The following is a 13,604-nucleotide window of genomic DNA, read 5'->3' as shown; positions in this document are numbered from 1 at the left end:
GCATTTTAGAGCAGGAAAAAACCTTGCAGTACACTAAATTGGGTGAGAACAGATTGTATGTAAACAATGTATTTTGCTCTGAGGACAGCTTTCTGTTACAAGTAACCCAGTTCCTTCAAAATTACATTTCAGGAATCTGTCAATGCTCTCTGTACTGTAGAATTGTTATGTTCAAATGTACTTAAAAGCAATTGCTCAAAAGCAGCACAATTTTCTAAAACATCTCTACTAGCCTCATTTTCTTCAAATAAATACACAGAAAGCAAGTAAATTTTTTAAGATGCTGTTACCTAATCTTTGGGTCCAAAAGCAAATTTCTCATACTACGAACAGCCTATATTCATTTCCTGTTGGGATTATCTGAGAAGGGTTAAAGACTTACAACACTCAGGTCAAAACAGGATGTTGGCTTCTGAGTTTGTTAAGCTGAAAAATGCAAAGCTCTTTCTGTTACTGCATCTTCTATAAAAGTGAGGTTTCTCGCAGTTAAGCTTGAATCTGGTGACTTCGTGGCAATGGTGACTTTTCTTGGCAACAGTGGAGAACCACAGGAGAACCCTAAAAAATTGCTTTATTCTTTTTTCCAACAGCTTAGTAGTTCTGCTGCTGGCCAATGCTCTCAACATAGCAGCTGGTGTATCCTTGCTCAAAATATTATCCAATATGGAATGATCTCCGAATTTAATGGCTCTTATTATACTATTTCAGAAGCATACCTGTTGAGCAGCTCATGATACCTTTTTATACTTTTATCCCAAATAAATATGATTGTGTGAAGTGAAATATGCACTGGACAGTAATGTGTTTGTGAATGTTTGCAGGTTTCTATTGTAACAAATTTAGAATTATTTGGTCTATTGTGTAAAAACATAATGGAAGAATAGGAAAGTACAATAAGAAATTTAGGAAAAAAAAACTCGTATCAGTTTTAATCAGCGTTGTTATTTCCTGAAAGGTTTATTGCAGGGAAAAAGAAATTCCATATTCTCTTTTTGCCACTGATTTAAATATAGAACATATCACGTTTTTGCATAAACTCTGTAGTTTCTGAATTTCAGAGTCTATACCAGTATCTCTGATGTAATGCATAGTTACAGAAACTCCCATGCTGTTAACCATGTTTGCAGACAGAGGGGGTAGAGGGAAATGAACTTTGATTTTAGGAAGAAAATGAACATTGGGGGAGGTGTAAGCAGAGGAATGAGTTAGGGACTGCTTGAACCAGGAATAGGGCAAAGGGGAATGAGACCATCAAGTGGCCATTCAGCTGAAGCAATAAGGAAAAGAAATCTAGTTTTGTTCCTTTTTTCAAGTGCAGAAAAAGAAACAAAGCTAACTGCACACAAACTGATATTATGAGATCAAGTAGTTCCAGAATGGCTTCAAACTGGCTTAAAGTTGTCATTAGATGTGGCCTTAAAGTTAAGTTGGACAGGTATCAAAGACAATATCAAAAGGACATTTGTTGGACATAATATGCTGTAGAATCTCCTGCTTGAGTAGTGGTTTAGGAGACCTCCAAGATTCCTTCCAACTCTGTTATTTTGTTAGATCACCCAGCTAATAGACCAGAGATCCCCAACTCCTGACCCATGGCCCACTACTGGGTTGTGGCTTATTTGTAACTGGGCCACAAAAGTGTCGGGCTAGCACGCATATGTGCATGTGCAGCTGACTCGTGTGAGTGGCAGGCTAGCACCTATGTGCAGCTCGACTCATGCAAGTGGTGGGCTTGCACTTGTGCATAGCTTGACTTGTGCGAGTGGTGGGCTGGCACACACATGTATGCATGCACAGCTCAACTAGTCGAGTTGCATGTACATGTATGTATGTGCTGATCCGCTGCTCGCACGAGTCGAGTTGCACATATGTGGTAGTCTGCCACTCACATTCCTCTCTTTCCCCCCACAGCTGGGCTATCAAGCCACAACGATTGGGGACCTCTGTAATAGACTTCAGGAGACTTGAAGACTAATATAACTGAGATATCAGTTTTAAAAAGGCTGGCATGTAGGAACCCAATAAAATAAAGTTAAGAATTGTAGTCCTCTAAGTAAATAGGCTAAAGTGGATACAGCAACAAAAAAATCAGACTATGAGGGCAGATAAAATTGCTCAACTGAATTCACTTTATTTTGCAGTTGTTCCATTTCTGCTTCTTTCTGCTTATGTTCTGAGGTTTAGTAAAAGAGTCTATTGGAAAGAAATAGTGTCATATTCACCATTTTCCTGATGCCATGTAAACTATGTTTGAAAAAAAAGGACACGCTTTTCCTTTCCTTGCAAGTATCATCATCTGTGGAGCATAAATATCTGTGATAAGACTAAGCCCAAACTGACAGAAAGAATCTTTCTGATATTTTCTACAATTGTTTATGTTCTTTTGTAATAAAAAGAAACACTGAGATGTTTCACTTGGAAGCGGCCGAAGGAGATATTTATCATTTCCCTCCGTGAGAGGTTTGTCCTCACTGGAGATGTGTTTACTGATATCCTAGCTCTATTTATTTATTGACCCTCTCTTCTCCTCCTGGAATCCTCCTTTGCCCTTTTTTAGTCTGGTGGAAAATCCTAGGATTTAAAACTTTTCCCTCAGAGGCTATTTGGATTTAAATCAAAATAAAACCTCAGAAGAACTGCACATACAACTGCATCAGTGGAAATTATCTTGCACCTTTGAAATCAGAGATATACAGTATTTGCCAGAAATGCAGCAATGACTAAAAGCACACACACATCCCACCAAACTACTTCTGCTTGCATGTCGTTACATGTTACGAGAACATCGGAAATATTTACTTCCTGTTTAGTACCCATAGCCATTATTTTTATATGTTAAATGATGCACACATGAAAACAAAACATAGTATTTTTAAAATGTGAGACTTAATTTGAAGATATTAAAACATAGAATAATCAATGCCCAAATGTGAGAGTCCTTTAAGTTTGAGGAAAGGTTAAGTGGCCCTAATGCCACCAACCCAACATTGAAGCCATAAATCACAAGTCATGTATTGACCTAAAAACTGAGTGATTCTTTAAATGCAGAAATGGCTTTAATTAGCCTAATTACTTTGTGGAAAAGATAGCTATTTCCTAATTTATGATTAAAGTGCCACCACTAAACAGAATTGAAATGGTTCAGACTCAAAAAAATTTAAAAGTTCACCACATACTTTTTAAACGATACTTCCTGTTTCTTTTTCAATCAGACAAACAAGGAAGATAACAGCGGTTACATTATTTCTTATACCGGTGGAAAACATTGTTAGGCTGGACAGACAAGAGAAACTTTCTGACATTCTCCTGATTCCATTCTGGAAGCTGATTTGCTGGAGTGACATTTGGCAGAGGTGCAGAGGGTATCAAACATAACTTGGCATGTCTCCCTCTGTCTCTTTAAAGTTAGTCTTTCCCAATCTGGCACCCTCACGATATGTGTGATTACAATTCACATAGCATGACCTTTTGCTGTCCTGGTGAGGAATTATGAGAGCTATAAATCAACAAAACTGGAAGACACCAGATTGAGAAAGGCTACTCACATGTGACCTAAAAGAACAGTTTATAGAACACCAATTTACAGGATTTGGAAATGTAAACATCTGCAATAAATGGCAATTAATATTGCCATGCCAAAATGCAGAGCTTTCTCCACCCCACCGTATCCTTCTTTAAAGTATTTGTATACTATCTGAGGCAATTAAAAGATGGCTTGCTAAAAGCCTTATGCCTCATCTATTGGATTATAGTTCTGGAATGTGGCCTTAAGGTTGCCTTAATACTTCAAACTAGTAAATACCCTCCTCTTTTGCTTGTTGGATTAAAGAAGAGAGATCCAGAAAACTATGGAAAAATTCTAGAACAAAAGCCTTTACCGGAAAGAAAGATGTAGTAAGAAGAGGAAGTAGTAAATTGAGAAATAACGAGAAAGGCAAAAATAGGAGGCATAACTGATTCTGTCTTGCTCTCTCTTCTCTCCCCTCACTCCTGGAAAGGCAGTATCTGTTTAGTTTTGCGTCTAAATTTAAACCTTGATTGCTTTGTCTCCCTAAACACCCGCTCTCCCCACCCTCCCTTCCTCTCCTCCCCCAGCTCCCCCCCCCCAACCCTTACAGCAGGCCACATAGGACTCTTGACAGTTTCTAAGCTAAGCTGGAACTTGGATTTTTACACTCCCAAGCAGTGTGTTCTTATTCTTTTCTTTTTCTTTTTTCTTTCCCTGCCTGGTCAGAAGTTTTGAACAGAGGAAATAAGGGAATAACAAAACAACAGGATGGGGGAAGAAATACTTCCCAAGACCATCACACACCTGCACAACAGAGAGGTAAACATAATTTCTTTTTTGCTTTCTTTCTTATTTAGCTCTGTGATGTTTTGGAACTTTAAAATAAACATAGTTAAACCTTAAACAGCCCAGATAATCAAGGCTATCGAGCCTGTACCTCAACTGCTTACTCGTTAATGGGCAATAGTGTTAATGTGAGGAATTAAATACCATTTTTTGTCCTTCTCAGAGAATTTTGCCTTTGAACCAGGTTAATTTTATTTGACTCAAAACATCTGTATTTCTTCATAAGAAAGTTCATATTTAAGTTAAATAACTGACATTTGGTTTGTCTGTTTATGTTTTACTTGAAACTAATTATAATATTTTGGGAGAGAATTTGGCAATTCAATTTTAATAGTAAGCATATTCACAAAAACTATTGCTCAGGTTGAAGTTTCCTTCTCGGATTCAAATGTTATCTTTTGTATTCTCAGTCCTCATATCATTGCTCTCGATTTCTTATCATCTTTTCTTGGTTCATGCACGCAGTACTTAGCAAAGCTTCTTCTACTTCATATTACCTCACAACACACAAATCCAACATGTCATAAAAACAGCAGTAGTCAAGTTTTTTTCTTATTTGAATTGTGTGGCTATACAGATTCCAGGAAAAAAGGTTGTAATTCTGTACTTGCTATATTAAAAACACATTCTCACTTACAAGAACTTTAGTAATTGCAATGTAGAAAAAGTTTGATGCATTGCAATTCTGTCAATAGGACTTAATATTGGAACTTTCTACATCTCTTTCTTTTAATTACTGATTTGTCAGTATCATATCAATACATATTTAAATGGATAGCTTGATACTAACTAATTTGAGAGCTGATAATCTACCGATTAGGACATAAAAAACATGTCTATGAAAATATGAAAAGAACACAAAAAATAATGTTCTTGTTTTCATATTTCAAGGCAGGAGGAAGCACATATTAGACCTTTATAAGTCCACATATGTCCAAAAGTGCCTGTGTACATACACAGTGGCATGCTGAAAACTGACTGGGTACTTTACTTGTGAAGTGGTTAATAGCTAGGCTGATTTGCTATTTATTAAATCTGTTGTTTAGATCTGTTATATATTTGAAAGGATTTATCTATTTTTTAACTAGATTCTCGTGATTAAAAAAAAAAGGAAAGTGAAGATACATATGCTTATCTCATTCTCTGTTATTCACTTAATTTGTAAAATAACTAAAAGAAGCTAATGTGCACCTTGATTTATTTAGTGGGAAAGACTAATGTTTACAAATAAAATTTTAGCATTGAGATTATCTAGGTATTATTTAAGGAGAAAATAGTTGTAAATCAAATTGCATACTGAATCCTTAGACTTTGGTTTCTATTTGACCTTTTGACCAAAGAATTGACCAATTCTTTGCTGGGTTTACACATAATAATAAGTTATAATTTACTTGTTTGCTTTTTGCTAAGTGTGATTATTAAACACTCATTCTGGCTTACTGTTGTATACAAACCAAATCATGATGGTCTGTTCAACAAAACATGATTTTAAAAATTCTGGTTTCAGATTATGTGTGAATTCAACCTTTATCAGCCCTTACCGTATTTGTTAAGATATTATTTGTATTATTTGTGTTATTGATTCATGTATGAGAGCATGAATCATGTCTAGATTAGTGCTTTTTGTAAGTATTCATGAAAAGAAAAAAAATGAACTTTGCTCAGTGTTTGTATAAGCTGAAATATTTCTGAATGTCCACTTTCAAAATTCGGATGTTTTCATAAATTTGAAGGCAATAGCAGATTGGATCAGAGATTTATCAATTTAATCTTTAAAAAGATTAATTTCCTGTTTAGAGAATCATATGCAGAAACTAGCTAGCATAGCTTATAAATATCTGTGGGCTTTGTCAGAATGTTCTTTGCCTTTTTACTATCTGTGGTGAACTCATCTGAAAAAATAAATGTAGGGAACTCAAGATAGATAAAAATTAATCAAGAAGAATTAATCCATAACCTAAATTTAAACTAGTGTGATTGTCACATGTCCACACAAAGTAACAAAAGGGGCCAATATGCCATCACAATGCAAGTTCTGCCCCTTTTGTATGTGCATACGGAAGAATGCCTCTGGAGTGACATTTTTCATACTTCACAATGTTGGTTCCTCCAAAGAACATGGGATGATAACAGCTAAGCGGCTATGCATGTTCAACTCTGAACTTGTACAGGAAACCATGGTTAGAGTCAAGATAGAACTTAGGAACTTCTTTCTCTAGGAACCATTCCTCAATTTTAAGGTTGCTATGCCAATCTTCTAGAATTCAAAGTGCATCATAGATCTTTGTGGTTATGTGGCTATGAAGTAGCGGAAGTTTGAATCAGGTGACAGACATAAACTACAGTTAGTCCTCAACTTAAGACACAATTGAGCCCAATGTTTATGTTGCTAAGTGAGAAATTTGTTAAGTGAGTTTTGTTCCATTTTACGACTTTTCTTCCCACATTTGTTAAGTGAATCACTGCAATTATGATGGTTCCGCTCCTACCTCTCTGGCCGGACGCAATGTGTGTTGGCAGGAGAGGAGAGGTCGACCGCGAGGCCCCTTATCTGTGGGGTCCCACAGGGGTCGATCCTCTCGCCTCTCCTGTTCAACATATATATGAAGCGGCTGGGCGAGATCATCCGTGGTTTTGGGGTGGGATACCATCTGTACGCTGATGACACTCAGCTGTACATTTCCACCCCAAACCACCCCAACGAGGCTGTTGAAGTGATGTCCCGGTGTCTGGAAGCCGTACGGGTCTGGATGGATGACAACAGGCTCAGGCTCAACCCCTCCAAGACAGAGTGGCTGTGGCTTCCGGCTTCCCGGTTCAACCAGCATATGCCATCGCTGACCATCGGAAATGATCAATTAGCCCCGGTGGAAGGGGCACGCAATTTGGGCATCCTCCTTGATGCCCGGCTGTCTATGGAAGATCATGTGGCAGCCGTGGCGAGGGGGGCGTTCCACCAGGTTCGCCTGGTGCGCCAATTGCGCCCCCTTTTGGACCGGGAGGCCTTGCGTACAGTCACTCACGCGCTGGTGACGTCTCGCCTGGACTACTGTAATGCTCTCTACATGGGGCTCCCCTTGAGGTGCACCCGGAGACTGCAGTTGGTCCAGAATGCAGCCGCGCGGGTAATTATGGGGAGATCGAGGTTCTCCCATATAACACCTATCCTGCGCGAGCTGCACTGGCTTCCTGTGGCCTACCGGGTGCGCTTCAAGGTACTGGTTACCACCTTCAAAGCGCTCCATGGCACAGGGCCTAGTTACCTGCGGGATCGCGTCCTGCCCCATACATCCCTGCAACCCGTCCACTCACACAGAGAGGGACTACTCCGGGTGCCGTCCTCCAGAGAGTGCCAGAGGGCAGCGCCCAGAAGTAGGGCCTTCTCTGTAGTGGGCCCCACCCTTTGGAATGACCTCCCCCCAGACATCAGGACTACAACCGACCTTCGCTCCTTCCGTATGAAGCTGAAAACCTACCTGTTTCGACTAGCTGACCTGGCATAATTCTACAACCTCTCCAGCCCAGGGCATTTTTAATTGGTAATTTTAGTTTTTAAGGGTTAATTTCACTGGGGTTTTAACTTTTTTAGGTATTGTAACTTATTTATTTATTCTTACCTCCTCTGTACGCTATATAATACTTTTGTACGTCGCCCCGAGTCCCTGTGGGGAGAGGGGGCGACTAATAAGTTCAAGTAATAAATAAATAAATAAATTGTTAAATTAGTAACACAGTTGTTAAGTGAATCTGGTTTCCCCATTGACTTTTACTTGTCAGAAGGTTGGAGAAGGTTCACATGAACCTGGGATCCTACAACTGTCATAAATGTGAGTCGGTTGTCAAACTTCCGAATGTAAATCATGTGACCAGGGGGACTCTGCAACAGTGGTAAGTGTGAAAAAGGTCATGTCACTTTTTTCAGTGCTGTTGTAACTTTGAATGGTCATTAAGTGAACTGTTGTAAGTTGAGGACTACCCGTACTTCTGATAAACTGGTGGGGAGATCCTGGCCAATATAATTACACAATTACACAATAAAAAAACCTTCTTCACAGATTAGTCTTAACATGTATAAGCACTAAAAATAGACACATTCTCTTCTCCTTATGCCAGCCATTTAATTTGCTTTCATACAGTTGGACACGATTGGAGATAGATTCTTCAGATATTTATGTTTCCCAAAACTAATATTAAAGTAAAAGGTATGAAATAAATCTGTAAATGAACTTCAAATATTTCCCATGAATTGCCTTATGGAAAAAACATTGTTGATGCTATCTTGTGTTATATAGATAATTATAACAACAGAATTTGCAAAACAGACCAAACTGATGACTCATTTACACCACTGTCCTGTCCATTGTATCTATTTATTACCACTACCCCAAATCAGTGACAGCTACAAGTAGTAAATTTAAAATTGTAACATATGAAGAAGAAGACAAGTAATTGTTAAATAGTGAAAATAGTAATTAGCAGAAGTATGTCACTATAGATTACGCAGATAGAAATTGTCATTTGAGTATAGTACATAAATGCCATCTATTATTTCTGAAATAAAAGGGAATAAAGATAATGGTTCCTTGAGTTCCTTTAGCTTCCTAAAGAAGGTAACTATGCTTTGAAGTTTGCTTTAAAGAACTACAGTAGGTTTCCTTTTGGAAAATATAGAAAGCAAAATAAATAAAGCATCAGAGCGGAATATTTCTTATTAGACCAGCCAACGGCTTGGTATTCCTTTTTTAATTTTTATTAATTAATTAATCAAATTTATATGGCTACAAATCTCACAGTAAATGACCTTGAGATGTGTACAGCAATCCAATAAACAGTAGAAATTCAAAATTTTCATACCATTCATTATTTAAAAGTATAAAAAGTATAACACTAAACTAAAACAGAAGGAAACGAATAGGCAGAGTAATATAAATATTAGGGGAGCCACTTCACTTGTTTACTTGTCCCCTGAAAAGTTGAAATATCCGGGTTTTGAGGGATCTTTGAATACTCAAAAATGATGGGGCTAAACTCATCTCTGAAGAGGAGGAAATTCCGCAATGCAGAGACCATGGGAAAAAAGCCCACCATCTTTAGCTCATCAAATGAAGTTTTCTAGAAGAGGCAACCCATTACATGTTCATTCTATTGGATCTGGTAAGATGGGCAGATGAAACCAGGAAGAGGCGGTCCCTCAACTAACCCAGTCCTATGCTTTTGGTAAAATTTAGTAATTTTTCCTTCATTTTGTAGAACTATCTTTGAATTTTAATCATGTTGCCCTAAAGATAACATTGTGGGTATCTCAAAGAATTGAGGATACTCATTCCAAACAAGATGAAGCTTCAAGTTTGCAACAGCTGTTGCCTGCTGTAGAAGGAAAGAAATTGGTAATATTGTTTGTCTGGTGGAATAGAAATTGATATAGTTCCAAGATCTGGATATTTCTAATTTCGGTCATTACTAGAATTGTGTGAACCATTTGGAGAAGTGTTTCACAAACCTACCAAAGTAGTCCCCAGGGAACCCAGGGAGGCACATATCCCCTTAAAAAGCAAGACAGCTATTTTAAAGGCTTCCCCAGATTGTCTGAAATTGTCACCAAAGCAAAACTGGCAATGAAATCTCCTTATCCCAATTACAAGGGAAAGGAAAAGAAGGTATGTGTCTTTGGAAAAGAAAAGGCAAAGCTAACAAAATACATCTCAGTTTCATGCCTCTTAATTTAGTCTGGGCCACTGTGTGGAAATTTAAAGGCATTTTCTCTGAAATTGAAATATTAAATGTTGTCATTAGCCACTTTCCCCCTTTAAAGGTGGAATTCCATTCTACATGTAAAATTCCGAATCAATACGGGCTAATTATTATTACAGTGACACATTAGGGTTGGAATCACATTGTATATTAAACCATGGTTTATTTTACTATTTATTAAATACTGTTAACCAAGTTCATTTGATATCCTAAATGATTGCAGTTAACAGACTGCAATCCTGTGACAAATTCCAAAACACTAAGCAAATCAAACAAATCAGATTTTGTTTAACAAGATATATGAACACTGTCTATCAGTCAATATAGCCAGCTCCTCATTCACAAAAGCTGATTGTATGACTGTAGACCACAGTCAATTGATGCAACAATTTACACATACACACACACCCCCTACTGCATATGCTCATGTAGATATTACGGATATAGATTTATAACTCATCGATCAAACAGATATAATGCATTGAGGAATGTAACTGAAATCATCCATATACCATTTTATCTTCTTGAGAATGCCCCAAAGTATTGTTCATCTAATATTTTTCAGTTACCTTTGCCCATCCTTAGCATTGTTATTCAATTCTGAATGGAACTTTTGCTCAAGAAAGTGTCCGTAAGATTACAGCTTTTATAGATTGTTTCAAAAGGAGATATAGATCTAGCAATGGAATGAGTTGACTTCCTTCCTCCCTTTCCCATACTCATTGGTGTGTGGGTGTGTGATTGTGTGATTGTGCCAGATCCCAGATTCCTTCTGTTCCAGTTTATTTGAAGCAGGGGGAAGGCAGGATCTGATGTGACTCAATGTGGCTGGCAGTGGCGCAGTTGGAATACAGGAAAGGAGTTCAGATTCATTCCTTTTGGAAGAACCTTTATCTATTGTTTAATATAGTTTCTTTTATTATAGGTAGCTTTAAGAACCTTTTTTTTCATAGTATTTCCAGATGTTGTATGGTTTCAAGTACAGAGGAAATATGAGAAAAACATATTACTTAGATCTTAAATAATATTAATGTAAAGGCACATTACTGTGTATGCTGATAGTTACTAAGAAACTTACAGTAGAACAGATTCTCATTCTCAATTAGGAAATGCTATAAATATAGATATCTGAGAAAAGTGCTGTATGGGATTTCTTGCCTTGCTTCCTTGCCAGGATTAAAATTGCACATCTTTTGTCATCAAGAAGCAAAAAAATAAATAAAATCCCATATGCTTCAAATAGCATTTACTTCACTATGAAATAAATTCCGTTTGGAGCATACAGGTTTTTATTTTTGGCTTTTAAAGGATAACAAAAGATGTGCAATTTTAATATTGGTTACTATTCAAAACCTTTTATAGGATCTGCTGCAGAAGCCATGTATGTTAAATCACACAGTAGCCCATGATGACAATGTGAATGCCAAGACTCAGTACTGCTTAAGAATGTACCAATGTTACAGTAACAATGTTGCTTTGTTGTAGAAACATTATTTTTGTCAGGGTGATTAACCAGTGATTAACTAGTTACTAAGACCATAACATGACTTTTATAAATGGCTGACATGTCTCTTTAATCACGGATGGTAGCTTCACCCAGGAAAAGGAAAGAAAACAGCTTCTAATTGCTCTAACATTCTTTAAATTGTAATTCTTAAATTGGGATGTTTTAATCTGTTTTACAAAATTGCAGTATATAGTCTATGATAGTTAATGAATTCTTTAGAACAGGGGTCCCCAACCCCCATTCCATGGACAAGCATCAGGCCATGGCAGGCTAGAAACCGGGCCGCACAAACAAGTGAAGCCCCAGCACGTCAAACCACAGCAGAAGTGGTATTCAGCAAGTTCTGACCAGTTCTGGAGAACCAGTAGCAGAAATTTTGAGTAGTTTGGAGAACTGGTAAATACCACCTCTGATTGGCTCCTGGTCCCCATCTATTCTCTGCCTCCCGAGTCCCAGCTGATCGGGAGGAAATGGGGATTTTACAGTAACCTTCCCCTAGAGTGGGGTGGGAACGAAAATTTTACAGTATACTTCCCCTGCCACGCCCACCAAGCCATGCCATATCATGCCCACCAAGCCATGCCCACAGAACCAGTAGTAAAATTTTTTGAATCCCACCACTGAACCACACCCCCTCCACTTCACAGAGAAATCTGTCTCCGCAGAACTAGTCCCTAGTGTCCAAAAGGTTGGGGTCCGTTGCTATAGAACCTAGGAAAATACATAGCTTCAACCTAGATTAATAATTTTATTAGCAGATACTTGAATTGACATGTTTAAAATAAAAGGCTAGCCTGGTGTTCATAGAATATAAATTCATAGAGGGTTATGAATCTTCTGGCAACATCTTGCTACAGTGTCATAAGACCATTCTTGGAATTTCTAACTGGAAAAAATAAATGCATTAAGAACAACACTGTTTCCTTTTTAAAAAGTGAATCTTGTCTCTTTGGCATTAGTGGCCAGTGGAACACCTCCCTCCCTCTCTCTCTCTTTGTATATACACAATTAGCATGTATGAGTTCAGTGTTGTTAATAGAGTTGGCAGGAATTCACTATATCCTGATATTCGTCATAGCTTAGTGGTGGCCTTGGCCACCTGGATCCAGAAAAAGACAACATGAAATCAGACCATTTGAATAATGGGGTTGCGTCTCATCAGTTCTGAAGTGCAATAAATAAATAAACAAAGAAATAGTGGCATTTACAATCCAATTAAACTTGGCTCTCTTTTCCATCATCACGGACAAACCATTTATTTAGAAGATGCCAAACTTTATACTTTAGTTTCTTACTAAAGAAGGTACATTTGTTAGATATGACCTGCTCATTGTAAGACAGCATACAGCATTTAAAATATGAATAATCAAACACATCATTTCAGATAATCAAGCAATAGTTGCCTAACAAGCAACACATTCATGAATATATCAAAAATAGATTGGACATTATAGGGTTCAAGAAAAATACATTAGCCTTCTTGAGGATGGGAAAAATTTTCTTTGGTTTTTGTGTTTTCAAGTCAATGTTGACTCCTAGCAACTGCCTACAATTTTCTTGGCAAGGTTTCAGAAATGGTTTGCCATTGCATCCTTCCTAGGAGCAAGAGAGTGAGTGACTGGCCTAAGGTCACCCAGCTAGTTTCACACTTAAGGTGGGACTAGAAGGCACTGTTTCCCAGTTTCTACCTGGTGCCTTAATCACCACATTATAACTTTGGTTTTTTTCATATATTCTGCTTGCAATTGAACTTAAGCTAAAATTGTTGTCAGATTGAAGCTTGACTCCTAGTAACTACTTGGATACTGTACTATCATTGCCAACAGCAAGAAGTGTTTTGCAATTGAATTTTATGATATCCTGGTCTAGCTTCCAGCCCTAGGTCTCATGGTCTCCCAAAGACTTACTTAATTTTCAAGTCCAGCTATCTGCTGCCAACATTGTAACTTGCCAGTTTCTATTTGCCAATTCGAAAAAGTAGAAAAAAGGCTC

At 37.7% G+C, this 13,604-nt stretch overlaps 1 protein-coding gene across 2 annotated transcripts in view; it reads left to right on the top strand.

Annotated features, from left to right (window-relative positions):
- The first annotated feature begins 354 nt into the window (after positions 1–354).
- RCSD1 (RCSD domain containing 1) overlaps positions 355–13,604 on the top strand; it is a 39,357-nt gene continuing 26,107 nt past the window's right edge. Inside the window, exon 1 of one of the 2 annotated variants that reach the window (XM_081951682.1) lies at positions 355–470. Coding sequence is in view for 1 of the 2 variants with exons in the window: in XM_081951681.1 (XP_081807807.1) it covers positions 4,277–4,327 (51 nt within the window). In the remaining variant the exon portion in view is untranslated. Of the gene's footprint in view, positions 471–3,928; positions 4,328–13,604 lie in introns of those variants that run through there. The other variant, XM_081951681.1, reaches the window with a different exon arrangement.

The sequence above is a fragment of the Natrix helvetica genome, assembly GCF_964273705.1.
Source record: "Natrix helvetica genome assembly, chromosome: 4".
NCBI classification, from domain to species: domain Eukaryota; kingdom Metazoa; phylum Chordata; class Lepidosauria; order Squamata; family Natricidae; genus Natrix; species Natrix helvetica.
This window is presented reverse-complemented; position numbering and strand designations above follow the sequence as displayed.